The sequence below is a fragment of the Lagenorhynchus albirostris genome, chromosome 7, assembly GCF_949774975.1.
Source record: "Lagenorhynchus albirostris chromosome 7, mLagAlb1.1, whole genome shotgun sequence".
Lineage (NCBI taxonomy): Eukaryota > Metazoa > Chordata > Mammalia > Artiodactyla > Delphinidae > Lagenorhynchus > Lagenorhynchus albirostris.
Window position 1 is genome coordinate 25,950,863 of NC_083101.1, and position 20,260 is coordinate 25,971,122.

At 37.6% G+C, this 20,260-nt stretch overlaps 1 protein-coding gene across 3 annotated transcripts in view; it reads right to left on the bottom strand.

Moving 5' to 3' along the window:
- Window positions 1–393: 393 nt before the first annotated feature.
- Window positions 394–20,260, bottom strand: part of RAD23B (RAD23 homolog B, nucleotide excision repair protein) — a 44,285-nt gene continuing 24,418 nt past the window's right edge. For 2 of the 3 annotated variants that reach the window (XM_060154686.1, XM_060154688.1), the window contains 5 exons: window positions 13,766–13,893; window positions 10,374–10,506; window positions 8,377–8,504; window positions 6,661–6,831; window positions 394–1,752 (listed from right to left, as the gene is read on the bottom strand). In XM_060154686.1, the coding sequence (XP_060010669.1) occupies window positions 1,639–1,752; window positions 6,661–6,831; window positions 8,377–8,504; window positions 10,374–10,506; window positions 13,766–13,893 (674 nt within the window). In that variant the 3' untranslated portion in view covers window positions 394–1,638. Of the gene's footprint in view, window positions 1,753–2,609; window positions 2,723–6,660; window positions 6,832–8,376; window positions 8,505–10,373; window positions 10,507–13,765; window positions 13,894–20,260 lie in introns of all 3 variants that reach the window. The other variant, XR_009541527.1, reaches the window with a different exon arrangement.

Below are 20,260 nucleotides of genomic sequence, written 5' to 3' on the forward strand. Positions count from 1 at the left end.
ACAAAATCCAAAGGTCCTGTTTTGTTTATGGAATAAACACGTGAAGATTGAACTACATGATGACACCACGGGGAGAAATCATGGTTTCATTTATTTTCAAGAGATAGTTCATGAGTGCATGACGTAAAAGCTTAAAAGTTGTCACCAAACTGTGCTAAGTATTATTAAGAGATTATGCAGGAAGAAATCTGTGCAAATTCATCTTCTTCACTCAGTATCAGATAGTAGAAAAAAAACATTTCTTTAAACAGTTTTTTTTATATTCAGGAAAACAGATTTGAAAAACTGAACAAGTAGACACCTGCTCCCTCTTTATGATCAAATAACAATGACAATGAAGGAGATTCCAAAGAAAAAAGCTGAGATGAAAAAAATCCAAATAAAAGCCAACACTGCTATTAAGATTTTTCTTTTAATATGCCATGAGATATCTTGATTGTATATTTTCCAAAGTACTTTTCCAGCCGCATCTCCCAGCCCTTCCAAAAGATTTCTCCAGTCTGTCCAATGCAATAAAGGATGCTAGATTATAGTTCTGTCCACCTTCTCTTTTCGAAAGCAAATAATCCTAAATGACTTTAATGGTCATACATTCTTATCTAATAAGGAAAAACATTTACAAAGATCAGAAACCCAGTTTTGAGACATTTGCATTAATTTTGAACTGAATCAGCATTTTGTGGGTTTTAAAAAAGGCAGCAGTTGGAATTCATGACTTGCTGACAAACACATTTCTGCTGAGGGAAGGGGAAGACAGGGATAGTGAATGCTGCATTTCTCCATTGGCCCCAAAGTGCTAATTCCACAACGGGATACATCAAAAGCAAACATGCAACTGTGGTTTTAAAACTTTTTACTGCAATATAACAATGAAGTAAACAGTAATTAGACACCTACCAATTTCCCCCCCAAAACAAACCCAAAAAATGTAAACAGGAAAATAACTCTGCCTATACTTGTACAGCTTCTCAAATCATGTTAGAAGGGTCTCACATTCAATGATCAAGAAATTTAAAATAGCAGTAATTATTTTCATTTTAAGAAAAGATTCCCCCCTCTCCCCCCCCAACCCCAAGTATTTATCATGAAAGAATGGGCTTTCTTACACATTAATTTTATACTTATTTGAAGCAGCAACAATAACCATCAATAATTTGGCATTTCTGTTTACAGTTGCTCCAATTTTTTTTTTTTTTTAATTTCACAAAGCCATTATCCAGTGTTGCCATAAAACAGGGACTGTAGATTCTAGGTAGCAAAGATTCTTTCTGAAACCACTGTTAAGTCAAAGAAATATAAAGCAGGGCATTACACTAAATTTCTGGATCTAGTACACTAAAAAGAGTGAAACCTAGGAAAAGTTACCTACTGTTTTATAGAGGAAATAAAGACCTGCAAAAGCTGACTTTTGGTTGTATAATATTTTACACGCTGTGTGGATCTGCGGCATCTGCTAATTGAAGCAGACATGCACGGTATTTATCCCTGCCCTGTATCCTAGACCCCCCTCCCCACCCCCAAGAATCTACTACCTTATACCAAGTATTGTGGATATGAGCCCAAGTCATCCCAGACAATCCAGTGAACAAAGTTAGTGTAATGCACTGGTGTGAAGTGTGAGATAAAAAAAAGTCCCTTTCAATCTTCATCAAAGTTTTGCTGTAGAAGAAAATTGGCAGCCAAGTTCTCATTCTTCTCACAAGCAAAATATGCTTGTATCACAAGTCCTTCAGGAAATCCTAATGCCTTTAACTGGAAGAAAAGAAAGAAAACATATTATGGAGTCCAGCATAGCACTACTGACAGATCATCACTTGAAAACATACTATAAAGGACACAAAGCAGCTTGAGAATTTTACATGAATTCACCCCTATCTGAATATGGAGTCCTTGTCCAATTCAAGGGGGTAGACAGAACCCAGGCCCTTTCCTGTAACCACCTACAAATTCTTTGTTCCTAGTTAAAGCAATTAGGCTAACAGATACTTTGATAACACTCATTGGCATTAACACTAGAAATTAGCTTCTGTGGTGGTTTAAAAATAAATGACTTTACAGAAATCTGTAAATCAAATGGCTTTTAGTACATAAGTGGTGAAGCTATGGATGAGAGCAACCAGAGGTTGCTAATTATTTGTAAAGAGAGCCACATCTTTCATTAGGGTCATATATTACTCAACCTCCTTGCCTTATGAAACACTTCATACTACAAAAATGGGTGGTCAATTATTAGTAATATTACATGATATATTTTTGAAATCAAGACATATGGTGTTTGATTTTTATTTGCTTAATTTTTATAGCATTTTAAATGGTGATACGACCCATTTAATTTTTGTCTTCCTAGTCTATTAAAAATCACTTGTAACTCAGTAATTGCTGCTATTAAAAGCCTTTAAACACTCAGGTCAACTGTCTAATTCCCTAGGTACAGCCAAATGTTATTATGTCAGCCAAATGTTATTTATGAACCCCCTTCCTCAACCGTCTCAATCGTCTTGCATTAGACTATATCAAGAAATGACTTCTAAAAACTGGGCAAAAGTCCCGATTCAGCATGATTATATTCATCCATGAAAGGAGAAGAAACTCAAAAATGATTTTGTTACCTAGGTCTTGTCCAGATTAAAGCTGGGCTAGCTGAAGTAAAAGGTAGATAGGGCACGATCCAACTATATTGCTTCTACAAGACACACACTTTAGATTCAAAGACACAAATATGCTGAAAGTAAAAGGATGGAAAAAGATATACACCATGCAAACAGTTACAAAAAGAGAGCTGAAGTGGCTATATTAATATCAGACAAAACAGACTTTAAGATTAAAATTGGTACTAAAACAAAGGACATTTTATGATGATAAAACAATCAGAAAGACTTCATTATAAACATAGAGAACAACAGAGCCCCCAAATACATGAATCAAAAACTGACAGACTTGAAGGGAGAAATAACCAATTCAACAATAGTTGGAGACTTTAATATCCCCATGTTCTATAATGCATACGAGAAGGCAGAAGACTGACAGGGATATAGAAGACTTGAAAAATACTATAAACCAACCAGACCTAACAGACATTTAGAGAACACTTAACAACAGCAAATTATACATCCTTCTCAAGAATACACAGAACATTCTCCATAAAGACCATGTTAAACCATAAAACAAGCCCCAATACATTTAAAAGGATTAAAATTATACAAATTATGTTATCTGACCACGATGGAATGAACTTAGAAATCAACAATAGAAGGAAATTTGGAAAATTCATAAATGTGGAAACTGATACAATCCTAAATAACCTACAGATCAAAGAAAAAAATGACAGAAGAAAATAGAAAATAGTTTGAGATGAATGAAAATAAAACCACAACACACTAAAACTTATGGGATGCTGCTATAGCAGTGCTTGGAGGAAACCTTCTAGCTATAAATATCTACAGGCATACCTCAGAGATACTGCAGGTTCGGTTACAGACCACTGCTATAAAGCGAATATCGCAATGAAGCGGGTCACACGAATTTTTGGTTTCCCAATGCATATGAAAGTTACGTTTACACTATACTGTAGTCTATTAAGTGTGCAGCAGCATCATGTCTAAAAAAAACAATGTACATACTTTAATTAAAAAATGCTTCATTGCCGAAAGATGCTAACCATCATCTGACAGCACAGGGTTGCCACAAACCTTCAATTTATAAAAAATGCAATTAACTGCAAAATGCAACAAAGTACAATAAAAAGAGGTATGCCTATGTATTAAGACAGATATAAAATCAATAATCTAAGCTTCAACCTTAAGAAACTAGGGAAAAAAGAGAAAACTAAATCCAAGGCAAGCAGAAGGAGATAAAATAGACTCTAGAAAAAACACAGAATCAACAAAACCAAAAATTTTCACTTTTTTTCTTTAAATCAACAACACTGACAAACCTTTACCTAAACTGACAGGGAAAAAAAAAGAAATCTGAGGATTCAAATGACTAAAATCAAAAATAAATGTTGGAACATTACCACTTTTTATAGAAATAAAAACTACTATCAGGGAATACTGAGAACAACTAAGTTGTTGTATGCCAACAAACTAGATAACATATATGAAATAGACAAATTCCTAGAAAGATAAAAACCACCCCAATTGACTCAAGAAAAAAAAGGAAAAATCTGAATAGCCCTATGACAAACAAAGAGATTGAATTAGTAGTCACAAAACTTCCCCAAAAGCCAGGCTCAGATAACTACACTGGTGAATTCTACCAGCCGTTTAAAGAAAAATTAACACCAATTCTTCATGAACTCTTCCAAACAACAGACGAGGAGGGAACTCATTCTGTAAGGCCAATATTACTCTGATACCCAAACCAGACAAAGACATCACAAGAAAACTACAGACCAATATTCCTTATGAATACAGATGCAGAAATCCTCAACAAAATACTAGCAGGCCAATTCCAGCAACACCCCAGGAATGCAAGGTTAGGCCAACATACAAAAAAATCAATCAGCGTAATAAGGCATATTAACAGAAAAAGGGACACAACCACACAACCATCTCAATCAACACACAATTTGACAAAATCCCACACCCTTTGTGATAAAAACATCCAACACACTAGGAATAGAACTTCAACCTGATAAAAGGAATCTAATGAAACGCACAGCTAACATCAAATTTAATGGTGAAAGACTAAATGTTTTATCTTCCTCTAAGATCTGGAACAAGATAAAAGATGTTGGCTCTCACCACTGCTATTCAACTATACAGAGGCGGCTCTAGATAGGACAATTAAGCAAATATATATATATATATATAAAATATGTACATATTAATAATAAAGGACATCCAGACTGAAAAAGAAGTAAAACTACGTCTACCTGCAAATGATATCTTACATATAGAAATCCTTAGGAACACACACACAAATTATCAGAATAAATGAGTTCAGAAAGGTTGCAAGATACACAAAATTAAATTGTATTTCTATATAACTAGCAATGAACAATCCAAAAATGAAATTAAGAAAAACAACTCTCTTTATAACAGCATCATAAAGAATAAAAATACTTAGAAATAAATTTAGCAAACTGAAGACTAAAGAAATTTCTGAAAGAAATTATGGAAATTCAATATGGAAAGACATCCCATTCTGTGTTCACGGCTTGGTAAAGACTTAATATTGCCAACATGGCAATACTCCCCAAATTGATCTACAGAAAAAAACACAGTATCTATCAAAATTCTAGCCAGTTTTCTTTTTGCAGAAATTAGACAAGCTAATCCTAAAATTGATATGAAATTGCAAGGGAACCACAGAGCCGAAACAATCTTGGGAAAGAAGAACAAATATGGAGCTCTCACACTTCCAGATTTCAAAACTTACAAAGCCAGAGCAATCAAGACAATGAAGGACTGGCACAAGGATAAACATATAGATCAGAACAGAACTGAAAGCCCAGAAATAAACCCTCACATTTATGGTCAACATATTTTCAACAAGGATGCCAAGACAATTTAATGGGGAAAGAACAGTATTTTCAATAAATGGTGCTGGGGCAACTGGATATACACAGGCAAAGGAAATGAAGCTAGGCTCCTACACCTCACACCGTAAACAAAAAGCAACTCGAAATGGATTATAGGCATTTTACATTACATAAATGTAATAAAGCTATAAAACTCTTTGGACAAAATAGAGGCTTAAATCTTCTGACCTTGGGTTAGGCAATGTTCTCTTCTATGACACCAAAAGCACAAGCAACAAAAGAAAAAATTTCTCCAACACAGAAATCAAGATTTGATAACTGTAACCTCAAAAAAAAGTTGCTCTAGAACAAGTGAGGCAATTGTCTATTTTCACTTCTATTTATTTGAGGGGGAAAAAATAACACTGCAATATATAAAGTATCTTTTTAGAAATACATAGTTACAAACCTGAACACTTGATATGTTTGTCATAAACAAAGACTAATTATAGTTCCAATGATTTTCTAAGTATTAAGTTAAAATGCACTTTCTCTGATTTCCATCTCAAAACACTTTGTAGGATAAGACAGGGCAAGTACTATGATTTCCTATTTACAAATGTAACAATGGGGCCTAGAGAAAAATGAATGACTAGTCACAGTATCATAAAAACTAGGTTACTGCAGTGACACATGTATGGGCAGACATAGGATGAAAAGAGAATCAGGATACCAGGTTCTGATGTTTACTACACATGTATTTTATGAAAATATTCATATACATATCTATTTACATTTTAGAGACAACAGTGAAATAAAATTTTAAATATAAATTAAAAATGGATAATCTTGAATTGGGCATATACCTTAAGATCATTTTTCTAAAACATCAATGAAAATTTTAGTTTCTTGATATATTGATAACTATTTCATGCTAGACTGGTATGCAGTGCTATTCCCTTGGCTTCACAAAGAACACAATGGAGAGCAGGGCTGAGAAGAGACTGTCTCCACTGCAGTCCCTAGGTTAATAATGCTCTATTTGGCTCTGTCCAGGGAGAGCTATCTACTGTGATGGAAATACTCTATATCTGGGCTATCCAGTGCAGGAGCCACTAATCCCATGTGACTACTGAGCACCTGCAATGTGGCTAGTGTGACTAGGAACTGAGTTTCTAAGTTTTACTGAAACTCACCCTTTCTATAGCTTCTTTTTCCTGAGGCGTTACTTGAATGTAGTTCATATGACCACTTCCAGCTTCTGCAATTCCTCCACTGCCACCTCCACTGCCTCCTCCTTGACCACCAGCTTCTTGAACTGGTTCATTTAACATCTGAATAAAATGCTCCTGATGTTGGCTAATTTGCTGCAGTGATTTGAAGGACAGAGAAAAACAAGACATTGATATAAAGTATCTTCAGGAAAATAAGAATTCTAATACAAATAAGAGAGAAAGTTATAACTTTGCAACTGCATTATTTTAGAATGATTCTGGATTATTCAGTCTTTGGAAGGATATGATTTCTTGTACATTAAAGAAACTTCGTATTTCTGAGGTAAACAGTGAAGAATTAAAAGAATCCAAATTCTCTTTCATAAACACTCCCACCACCCCCGTCATTGTTAAAAAACTACTTGATGTATAAGAAAAAATAGAAGTTATATATATATATATATTTTATCCTCCACACTAGTAGGCAGTAGAATGCTATAACAGGGGTCCGTGATCCCCAGGCCATGGACCGGTACTGGTCTGTGGCCTGTTGGGAACTGGGCTGCACAGCAGGAGGTGAGCGAGCGAGCGGGTGGCAGGCAAGCGAGCCAAGCTTTAACTGTATTTACAGCCGCTCCCCATTGCCCCCCATTAGCGCCTGAGCTCCGCCTGTCAGATCAGCAGAGGCATTCAATTCTCATAGGAGCGCAAACCCTACTATGAACTGCGCGCTCCTTATGAGAATCTAATGCCTGATGATCTGAGGTGGAGCTGAGGTGGTGATGCTAGCGCTGGGGAGCGGCTGCAAATACAGATTATCATTAGCAGAGAGGTTTGACTGCACAGAGACCATAATAAATCAACTGCTTGCAGACTCATATCAAAACCCTATCAGTGAGTGGCAAGTGAAAACAAGCTCAGGGCTCCCACTGATTCTGCATTATGATGAGTTGTATAATTATTTCATTATATATTACAATGTAATAATAAGGGAAATAAAGTGCACAATAAATGTAATGTGCTTGAATCATCCCAAAACCATCATCCCCCGACCCTGGTCCATGGAAAAATTGTCTTCCACGAAACCAGTCCCTGGTGTCAAAAAGGTTGGGGACTGCTGCTATACAAAACTCAAATATTTCATGACCTGAGCATTAAAATAAGCCCACAGGGCTTCCCTGGTGGCTCAGTAGTTGAGAGTCCACCTGCCAATGCATGGAACACGGGTTCGTGCCCCAGTCTGGGAAGATCCCACATGCCGCAGAGTGGCTAGGCCCATGAACCATGGCCGCTGAGCCTGTGCTCCGCAACGGGAGACGCCACAACAGTGAGAGGCCCGCGTACCATAAAAAAAAATAAATAAATAAAAATAAAATAAAATAAGCCCACAGGTATGTTTTCTATGAGGTAGTGCGCCACTAGTAATAAGCTTGGGAAAGAGAGACCTAGACAGTTAAACATTTCTTTTTGCTAGAGTTTCTCAGATTCTTTAATAAAGTGTTTCCCAAACAAATATCTAACCCAATCCCCACCCCCAATTCTCGTTTTATCAGTACATCTATCTATAGCGTGTTCTACTAAGTGCAGCTTAGAAGAACAGTTTATAGACTTGGTGAAGGAGAAGGGGTGCTCATGGACTTCTACAAAATGTGATATACTCTAAACCCATTTTTGGAAATTAACTGATTAAATAGTCACCTGCAGTAACTGAGGATTTTCTCGACCTATCTGTTGTAGCAATGCTGGAAGCAGGGAAGGATTCTGTTGAATAATTTGTCTCATCTGTTGAAACTGAGGCTGATTCCGTAAAAATTCAAGAGGGTGTCCTAAAATACACATGACCATTTTTAAACAAAAATAGCAATTACATATACAAACATAATCTAGACAGCAAACACTGTCAAGAAAAAATATGATTTGAATTCTCAGATGTATATAAAATGAAGTAAATAATGAAAACATCTTCAAACTGCACCAGCTCCCAAGTCTCATACTGCAGAAATTATTCCTATTAGCTAAGGTAGAGAGTACAGAACACTAAAAAAACAAAGTTTGCCTACAATTGCCCTGGGCACTCAATATTATCAAGTAACACGGAAAACTTGTGCCCTTCGTGCACTCTATCAAAATAAAAAGTATTAAAATTTGTTCTTGATGCTCAAAAGTTCCTAAGAAAAATATATACCAGGATTAAGAAACGCAAAAAACTTACCCACTTTAATTGCATTCAAAAGAATTATGCTTTTGAGGTTACTAAGAGTAATGAGAATTTTTTAGATGTACACTGTCATCTAAATTATTCAAGACAATCATTCAAATTAAAAATGGCCACATCGGGCTTCCCTGGTGGCGCCGTGGTTGAGAGTCCACCTGCCGATGCAGGGGACGCGGGTTCGTGCCCTGGTCCGGGGAGATCCCGCATGCTGCGGAGTGGCTGGGCCCGGGGGCCATGGCCACTGGGCCTGCGCTTCCGGAACCTGTGCTCCGCAATGGGAGAGGCCACAGCAGTGAGAGGCCTGCGTACCGCCAAGAAAAAAAAAAAAAAAAAAAAAAGGCCACATCATATGGTTATTTATTCTTCTTTGTGTAACACCAGTTTTACAGAAGAAGAAAACAAGACTCAGAAACTAAGTTACCTAATAACTGCCACTGAATGGGACAGCACCCCAAATCTGAACCAAAGCTGTGGCCTCCTCTTCTATTTCCATGCTGAATCTCAGGAAATGAGAGCCTATCCTCCGGGAGACTGCACACAAAGTGCTTAGGGATTTCTGTCAACCAGAGATGACTGCCACAATTAGAGCTAGGAAATACATAAAAGAATGGTCTCTTCAAAAGTAACAGTTTGGGGGCTTCCCTGGTGGCGCAGTGATTGAGGGTCCGCCTGCCGATGCAGGGGACACGGGTTCGTGCCCCGGTCTGGGGGGATCCCGCATGCCGCGGAGCGGCTGGGCCCGTGGGCCTGTGGGCCATGGCCGCTGGGCCTGCGCGCCCGGAGCCTGTGCTCTGCAACGCGAGAGGCCACAATAGTGGGAGGCCACAACAGGGAGAGGCCCGCGTACCGCCAAAAAAATAAAATAAAATAAAAAAATAAAATAAAATAAAATAAAAGTAACAGTTTGAATTACTTTATCAATTTTACAAAGAAATAATGAAAGAGAGCATTAAATAATTCCTAGGACTACCACGGGCTCCAGGCTTTGCTTTCTAGTCAAACCTTTGCCAATGGAAGAGTGGGTGCTGTAAAGACACCTGAATTCAAGCTCTGCTTTCACCTCTAGATTCAAGATATTAAACCTCCCAGGTTTTATTTCCTTGGTTCTATAATAAACATTAAGATCCTACTGGCTTTGAAGACATTTACTGGGAGAGAAAGAGACAAGGCGAGCAAACCGTTCCAAACGGCTTCAGAATATAACACTAAATGCAAACTGGAAAGCATCTCTTCCTTAGAATAAGCTAAACAGAATATGCCCTTTACCAAAACTGTAGTAATGATGTTTAATATAAATGAGAATATCTTTTATATCCACTTAGTGTAATTTCTTTTGGGCCCTTCTCTAACACTGAATAGAGAATTTAAGAGTTACTGAGATGCTCTGGGAATGAACCTCACCTCAAAAGTATTTTAGATTAAATTATTTTTTACTAAAGATTCAGGACCATTTCCTCCCCATTGAAAGATTCCACTTTACCTCCAGAACTTGTTGTCGTAGTCGTTGCTGTCGTAGTTGCTGCTGCTGCAGCCACTGAAGACTGAGGAGCCCCAGTACTCGCTGCTGGAGGGGGGTCAACCACAGCCTGACTTTCTCTATCTCCGGGAATTCCCTATAACACAATTTCCAAGCTTTAACATAGCTCATCATTCAAAGTTAGTTAAATATTACACAAAGTAAGAGACTTATGAATCTATTTAATATCCTTGTCTAATTTCTAAAAGCATCAAACAGATGTCTGCTTCAATTAAATGTAAAGGATCAAGACATACCTGAAATCTTCACATATTCAAATCAGATTAGAAATGGCCTCAATGTGGTATAGATAAACCCATACTGCTATAATATACAGTAGCATTGTCCAACAGAACTTTCCATGATGACGGAACAGCTCTATATCTATGCTGTTCAATAAAATACCCATTAGCCCCAAGTAGCTACTGAGAACTTGAAATGTGGCTAATGGTACTAACACACCTAAAATTTTAACTTACTTTTAATTTTCTTACATTTAAATAGCTACTTGTACTTGATAGTACTCAACAGCTACCCTACTAGACAGTGTACATCTAGGATATAAAATAATTTTGCAATTAAAAAAATAAATCATGAAATGTTTATCCAGCAACACATGTTAACATCTAACACCAAAGTATTGGGCAAGACCCTAAACTTGCATAGAAGTAATGGTGTCTAACATTATAAGGCTAATCATTTAAATTTTCAAAGTATCAACACAAATCTTATTAAAATTAGACACATCTGGCTTTTATGTTATATATCACTCTAATTGATTTTTGAACCTCACAGAAACTTTCACCAGCTCAGTGACAGAAAGGATTGTATTTTTAGCCCTAGCCTTAAGATCATCCAAAGAGATTTTGATGCACACATGGCAGTTGTGAAGTGATCACTGGAAAAAGAGTCTAATGGAGACAGAGCAGGTGATGACAGCGGCCAAGTGAGGAGGATGTCCTCTACTGATCCATGGTTCTGAGAAAGCGTCATCCAGAAATGTATCATATACAAAAACTTAAAATTGATTATTCAAAAATTACAAAAAATAAAGGGAATTCCCTAGCGGTTCAGTGGTTAGGACTCCACACTTTCACTGCCAAAGGCATGGGTTCAATCCCTGGTCAGGGAACTAAGATCCCACAAGCTGCATGGCGCAGCCAAAAAAAAAAAGTAAATAGGTATAAAAGAATCTTAAATAATTAAGTATTTAGGTAATGCTTTTTCTAAGTTTGTGGCATTTATCTTCTGAAGTTATTATAACTTAAAACTGCACTAAGATTTTTGGAACACCCCTATTTTGATAAACGATTTATAAGACTTCTCATATATAACTTATTAAAGTCTTTATGAAATCTTCATAGATTTTGGAAGGAGAATAAAGGAGAAAATATTGTATTTGAATATGAGATGGTAATAGTAATTGCTTCCATCTCCCAGTAAATCAGAAGCCAAAATCATAAACATATGAAGAATGAACGGTAATAAACAGCAGGATAATGGCTGCCTATATTAGAAGTTTATTGTAGGCATTGCAAACAAATGTTTTTCACAATCCACCAATTCAAACCCTTAGATGAGGAGCTATCAAGTGCTAACAAACTATATAGACCGAGGATCCAAAAGCCTCCATCAAATTCTCAAACAAATTTGTTAAACTAAAAAGTTAATCACCATTGCTACAGATCTACCTCAAATTCTCATAGTATTTAGCCCTTTTTTAGATCATTATTTCTCCTTTCCCATACACTCACCCTCACTTACACAGAAGTGTCAAAAACTAGTAACAGTTAAAGGTAGTCCCTTTTTTCCAGTCTATGAAACAAACAGTAAATATATAAAACTTTAAACTGTTTCATGAACTTATCTCTCATCTATTCATTTGTATTTGATGCTAAATAGCAGCAACTGTGAAGAGTGATCCATTTTTTTATACCTCAAAATTTCAAATCTATTAGATCAAAATATTTGATATCATTAAATTTATGCAGAATTCCAAATCAGGTATAAATTAGAGCCATTCTATGAAAGGAAAGGCAATATTTTAACATAATATGTATTTTTGGGGGGAGGGGAGGAATGAGCGGCAACCACAAACAGATCCACAGTAACTATCAATCCAGTATGATTCCTCAATTTCAAACAAAATGATAATTAAATGAACTGCCAGCATTTTAAAGACTCTCAAGAGGACAATGGGAAAAAGAATTCAAATGATATGCTAAGAAAAGGTTTTGTGACTCTCATGCAAATAAGTAGGCAAATGACTGGTGGTAGAGAAGCACAGTTATCTTATCTGCTCCTGACAGGGACTCTCCTGAAACTACGCTCTCAAAAGGAGTTTCTAACAGAAGTACAACTGGAAACAAAGGAATGGATTAAACTTGTGGATGGTATTCCCCAAAGAGTTAGGATCTGAGATGATATTTAAGGTAATTGAGACTTTTGATAATATTCCAACACACCAAAGAATTATAGAATAAAATGTTAAGACTAAAAAGTTAATCCAATGTTATTGCAAACTTCTACACTTTGCTTTTGACCCATGTCACATTTGTAAAACAGACATTCATTGTCATAAAATATCACGGGTTTCAGTCCATGCCCACAACAATCTATTTCTCAAAAACCTTCATTAGTAGAAAACAAAACCCAATAATTTATTCAAAATTCCCTCGACTGCTACTGACTATAAATAAGCTAACAATTCAAATGCCAACAGAACCAGTCATAATATCATACATTAAATTAAATGCATGATGCTGTCAGGTAATAGGGAATGGACAGGAAGACAGTGAATTAAAGAGTCTACAACCTAAAACTTTTCCTAAATCTGGGATCTGAGTTGTCCAGATAAACCAGATTATCTGAACTTGTAAGTGAAATCTCCCAGTTTTTAAAAGCTGGCAACTAATTAAGAAATTTACACATAGTACAAAATTTGGCTTGGGCTTCCAACTTGAAACTTTTGCTCTAAATAGCACATCCAGGATTATGCTTGGCAGGCAAAAAAGCTACTAAAATGTTGGATTCAATTAGATTTAAAATCTGCCCCACCCCTACCCCTCTAACACACAGCTGTCATCCTTTGAGGGTACTACTCCAAGTGGATAGCAAATTTTACAACCCATTTAGCCACGTTGTTTTCTAATTGAAAATCCTATCAAAATCTTTTAGAAGAGGTTACATTTTATTAACACAAAATGTTAACATACTAAGAAAAATAAAAGCGTTATGTAAATTATCTAGCATACATCATTATTATCTTCTGAATTGTTTCTATCCCTTTAAAATCTCTGTTTCTTTGAGATTTTGTTCTTAAACAACTAGAAGAAAGAAAGCAAAATGTTTCTCACCATTAAAAGATACTCCACTGCTCTGTCAGGGTTGTTGAAACTGGCTCTCAGGGCTGCAATTACTTGCTCTCGTTCGTAGCCCATTGACATGATCTCAGTTACCATATTCTCATAAGACTGACCTGTCACTAAAAAAAGGTGTGTGTGGGTGGAAGAAGGGGAAAGAAAAAGAAAATTTAATAAATAAACAATCTCCATGTAATGTGAGTGCATATACGTATACACTGTTTCAGGCACTACAGTGCCAGGAATACAAAGATGAGTAACAGTTATCAACTACAACATATATGTGGTAGGTAGAATAATCCACCCCCTCCCATCCCTGGAAACTATTAAGTAAGTCAGGTTACAAGGCAAAAGGGAATTAAGGTTGCTAATCAGCTGACTTTAAGATAGGGAAATCATCCTGGATTACCTGGGTGGGTCCGATGTAATCTTAAGGCTCCTTAAAAGTAGGAGGGAAACAGATGAGAGGGTCGGAGAAATAGATGTAAGGAAGAGAGGGACAAAAGCAGGGTCAGAGATGCTATGCTGCCACCTTTGATGACAGAGGAAAGGGATATGAGCCAAGGTATGTGGTCAGCCTCTAGAAGTTGGAAAGGACACAGAACAAATTCTCCCCTAGAGTCTCCAGAAAGGAATGCAGCTCTGATTTTAGCCCAGTGAGCTCCATACCAGACTTCTAACCTACAGTACTATAATAAGATAATAAACCTGTTGTTTTATACCACTAAGTTGTGGTACAGAGCAGCAACGGAAAATACAGTATGTTTAATACACATAATAAAAATATCAAGTACAAGTGTAGCACAAACATAGAAAAGAATTAGCAAGTCAGGGCAGGCAAACTGGAAGAAGAGACAGATGAACTGATTTTGGAGAACAAGTAGCAGGGACACTTCACAAAATCAACTGTGCTGTAATAAGTTGTTTTCCTTGGACACCTTCCGTTATCAAAGCAGAGGGGAAAAGGAGGTTGGAAGCTAGAAAGTTAGAATGTCCCATACCGTATAAAACTGGTACAATTATCCCTGTAAGGCATTTCCCACAGGATCTCTCCAACTCTGACTCACTCTTCATGGAAATGTCAGACAACACTCTGATTTAAAGAAAGCCAACTCTCTCCCACTAAACTTAAAGCTACCACACTTCTTGTCCATCTCCCACCCTTTCCTGCCCACCTAATTATCTTCATCAGCAGTTAACTATGTCCTAGAATGTCATCCTAAAAACAAAAACACGCCTCCCTTGACTGCATCCCAATTCTCTTTCAGGAATTGGTCCATCCGTCTGCTCTCCTCCCTTCACAGCCATAGCTGTCTGTACACGCGGTGTCCACTTCTCACATTCTGCTCACTCCACAACCAATACCAGCATGTGACTTTGGATCTCAAAGATTCCCCCTCAAACATGCCCCACCATTTATCATCTGCCTTCTCCACTTCAATTAGCAGCACCTCTATCCATCCAAGTGCTTGAACCAGAAACCTTGGTGATTTCAATTCCCTTTCCCCTCCTTCTGCATGTAATCCACTAGCATACCTGGTAGGTCCTATCTCTAAAATATACCCCAAACCTATCAAGCTTCCTCTTTCTCCCTGCCTTAACTCAAGACCAGTCCACAACAATCTCTGGTCTAGATTATGCCCTGCTTCCTCTCCTGCCCCCAAGCCTACAATCCATTCTTCAGCCAGTTGCAAAAGTGAGCTTTTAAGAAAGAAAACCTAATCTCATTTTGGGCTCCCAACCTCAACAACCCTGCATATGCCACACTCCAAACAATCCATTTCTTGCTTCACAAGTCACAGCTTCTGCCCCAGGACCTTCACACACACCAGGCTTCTTTGATGGTCTGTTCCTTTACATGCTCCAGTTCTCAATTTAAACGCTACAGTCTCAGAGAGGTACTGCCTGACTAGCCTAAATATAAGTGCCTTTTGTTCTTCTTTATGGAAGCCATTAATTTTTAAAATATCATTTATCATGATTTGCAATTTATTTTATGTTTCACTCTATTTTCTTTCCCCCATCACAGGTTCAACCTTGCTAGGGACCATGCCATTTTTGCTTTACTGTTTCCCTGATATACAGGTGACAAAATCAGTTGAATGATTTTTTTCTGCAGAATTTTTTCTTATTTCATATAGTATATTACACTAAAACTCTGGTCTATCTACCCCCCCAACCCAGTTTCATTGAGAAATAATTGACATACATCACTGTATAAGTGAAAGACATAGGGCATGATGGCTTGACTTACGTATATTGTGAAATGATTACAACAGGTTCAGCTAACATCCATCTTCTCATATGGATACAACAAAAAGAAAAACATTTTTTCTCCTTGTGACGAGAACTCAGGATTTACTCTCAAAAACTTTCCTATATGCCATACAGCAATGCTAGCTACCTAGTCATCATGTTGTACACTACATCCCTAGTATTTATCTTATAACTGGAAGTTTGTACCTTTTGACCATCTTCTTCCAACTTCCTATCCCCCATCCTCTGCCTCTGGAAACCACTTTGAGTTTGATGATTTGTTTTGTTGAAGAGTCTACATATAAGTGAGATCCTATAGGAGCTGTCTTTCTGACTTATTTCACTTAGCATAATACCTTCAAGGTCCATCCATGTTGTTGCAAATGGCAGGAACTCCTCACTTTTTATGGTTGAGTAATACCCCATTATGTGTACACACACACACACACACACAACCCCGCTTCTTCATCCATCGATGGACATTTAGGTTTGTTCCATGTCTTGGCTATTGTAAATAATGCTGTTATGAACATGGGGATGCAGGTATTTTTTCAAGTTAGTGCTTTCATTTCCTTTAGATAGATTCCCAGAACTGGAACTGCTAGATCATATGGTAGTTCCATTTTTAATTTTTGAGGAACCACCATGCTGTTTTCCATAGTAGCTGCACCAATTTACAATCCCACCAACGGTTTACAAGGGTTCCCTTTTTCCACATCCTCACCAGCATTTGCTATACCTCGTCTTTTTGATGATGGCCATTTTAACAGGCCCGAAGTGGTATCTCATTGTGGTTTTAATTTGCATTTTCCTAACAACTAGTGATGTTAAGCATCTTTTTATATACTTGTCGGTCTTTTGTATATCTTCTTTGCAGAAATGTTTATTCAAGTACTTTGCCCATTTTAAATTGGTTTGGTTTTTTTTTTTTTGCTATTGAGTTGTATGAGTTCTTTATATATCATGGATATTAACCTCTTATTATATACATGGTTTGCAAATATTTTTTCCCATTCCATAAGTTGCCTTTCTACTTTGTTGATGGCAAAATTTTCAATAAAGTTATCTAGTAACTACGAAAGCATAGCTTAAAAAACTAAGTATCACTGAGCAAATTCAGCATTTGATACCTTGGTTTAGAGTAATGACTTTTCCCTACCTATTCCATAAAGTACTTAAGCTATTTTTATCTTTTAAAATACCCACTGATATAATTCTAGCACAAATCACTCAGGTGCCAATACACTTTCAGTAATCTAGTTCCCAGAAACAGAAAATATTATCAATAATAAACAAAATTAACAGTTGTGGAGTATCATAACTGTACTATTTTAACGTAGTGTTTCTCATTTAATTCTTACAGGAACTCTATAAGAAAGGTTTATTTTCCCTTCCTTTTAAAGATTATGAGGCTGAGGCTTAGAAAGATTAACAATTTGATCAACGGCTGTTAAGTCATGGTGCAGAGACACAAACACAAGCTGTCTAGACTCCAGAGCTCCCATGCCTCTCCTTGATGCTATGCGTCCTAAAATCACACTTCTTAGTCGACTAAGTTATTAAAACTCAAAAAGAAATGCCTACACTCAAGTTTGATACTCTTTAGATCCTGAAAGTATGAGGGAAATGACTCCTAGAAAAATTAGGGGCAATGACCAACATGAGACAGAGCTAATGATGAAGTGATGAAGAAGATGTCATTAAGAATGAGTTTTGGGGGACTTCCCTGGTGGTTAAGAATCCGCCTTCCAACACAGAGGTATATGTGGGTTTGATCCCTGGGGATGTGGGTTTGATCCCTGGTCGGGGGATGTGGGTTCGATCCCTGGTCGGGGAACTAAGATCCCACAGGCCGCAGGGCAACTAAGCCCGCATGATGCAACTACTGAGCTCATGCACCACAACTAGAGAGAAGCCCACGCGCTGCAACAAAGAGCCTGCACGCCGCAATGAAAGATTCCACATGCCACAACTAAGACCCAACACAGCCAAAAATAAATAAATATTTAAAAAAAAAAGTCTTGTACTTATCTTCTAGGTTAGGAGGTGCTGTGAAAGGAACAATGACCTCATTTAGATTTGCCTTTTAGAAACTCCACTGTGGCAGAGAATAGAACAGCTAAAAGAGGGTAACAGAAGAGCATCAGTAAGGTAAGGACATGAACCAAGGCAATTAAGTGGCAGTAGAAACAAATATTCCGGAGACTTTAGGAAGGAGGATCAATAGGACTCCTGGCCTCACTGGGCCAAGAGAGGCAGAGGGTCAAGGTTGATGCCAATACTTTGGTAGAGAGTGGAAGATGATGCAAGCAAGAAGGGAACAAAGGAGAAGAATCAGATGGGGGAATTAAAAATGAATAAATTTAGAACCTAAGGAGTTTGTGGAGGTTATAGGTTTTCCAGCTGGCAGCTTAAAGAATGAGTCTGGGAAGTCAGAGGGAGATATGTACTAGAGTTTTAATTTTGAGAACGCTTGTAGTACAGTTAACCCTTGGACAATATGGGTTTGAACTGCATAGATCCACTAATAATCAGATTAAGTCTATTCCTAGTACACTACTACATGATCCATAGTTGGTTGACTCTGCAGATGCAGAACCGTGGATACAGAGGCCTGACTGTAAAGTTATAGATGGATTTTTGACTACATGGGGTTGGCGCCCCTATCCCCTGTGTTGTTCAAGTGTCAACTGTATATGGGTGGTATTTGCCATTCCCATGTCTGAACTTTGAACTATGACCTAGAGCAGAACCAAAGAAAACTCATACATTTAAAAGCCAGGTGAGATAGAAAGAATTAACCAGAAAGCCTGAGAAGGAATAGTCAGAGGTATGGTTCAAGAAAAGAGTGGTGTCACAGAAGTCAAAGAAGAAATATTTAAAGAAGCAAGGTATCAACACAAAGACTGGATAAATTAAAGATGAAAGAGTAAAGGGGTCTCGAGACCACACAGTTGAGAACTGCTGTTCTAAGAGATGCAAGGTGTAAAAGGTAAGACACCACCACCAGAGACTAGAGCAGGAGCAGCTAGAGCTGTGGACTCCTGGGCTTCCGCCCAGCAGCATCAGTGCATTCCAGCTGAAGCAGCAACGGCAACAGCCACAGCCTCCGACAGCAGCAGGGGCACGTGCTAGCTGGTTTCAGCTCTGAGGGTACAGAGCCCTTTACTCATCTCTGGGTAATCTTGAGCTGTTTCAGCACCTCTGTAACAATCTCTTAAGATTAAGCCTTTTCCTGTTTGAAATAGAGTGATTTCTGTTTTCCTGATTGTTGGACACTAACTCATATGAAGCAGAGTAATCCCAGAGAACAGTCTCTCAAAGATAGGAATGTGGGTTTGGTACATCCAGGTGATCTTAAGTTGATTAAACAACTATTTTGCCCCTATGTGCTATGGGAAATCAGCCAGCCATTTTCCATGGCAATGAGGGCACCATGGAGTTCAAGTTCAATTAGGTCAGAGGGCCAATTCCATATCTTGTGAGATACTACTGCTGTTGGAACCTTGCTGCTGTAGCAGCTAAACAAGGAATCCAGAAGCCCATACTCTACTGAAGCTGCCATTCCCACCTGTTCCCAGCTTTCTACCTCCCTACCATTTCATGTAGTACAGAAGAGTACCAAAGGGAAGGAATGGGGTTGCCACCCAACAGACCAATAATGAGTACTTATAGCAGGCACTGTACCAGGTATAGTTACAGTGGGAAAATGGGCAAAAAACCCCAAATTGATTTTGACAGATTAGATGTGAAGGGAAGGACGGAAAGACATTATTCAACAGGTAAAACTGAAAGTCGGGATAAAAAGGCACTTTCACTGCAAGTACAAGCAACAAGATGCAGATGGGGACCTATAAGGCTACAAGGTGGAATGAAGGCTGGAGGTGAATAAAGATGAAATGTGAGACAGATTTAGTAACATCTTATACTCATTTCAAAGATACTTTGTAATAAACCTGTACACAGATCAAACTTTGTTAAAACCTCATTTAAAACCCACATTTGGAAAATGGAAAACTATCTGCTTTAAGGCAAGAAGTATGCTTAACTCTAACAATACAATTTAAAGGATTCAATATATAAAACATTAACTTACAAAAGTCTTCAGTAACATCAACTGAATTATCTAAATCATTTAGCCACTCGATTGTAAGCAACCATGAAAATGAACATTTTCGTGATCTAGAAAAATGAAACTTAAACCTCCTCCCTGTCTCTTACAAGGTAATTTAC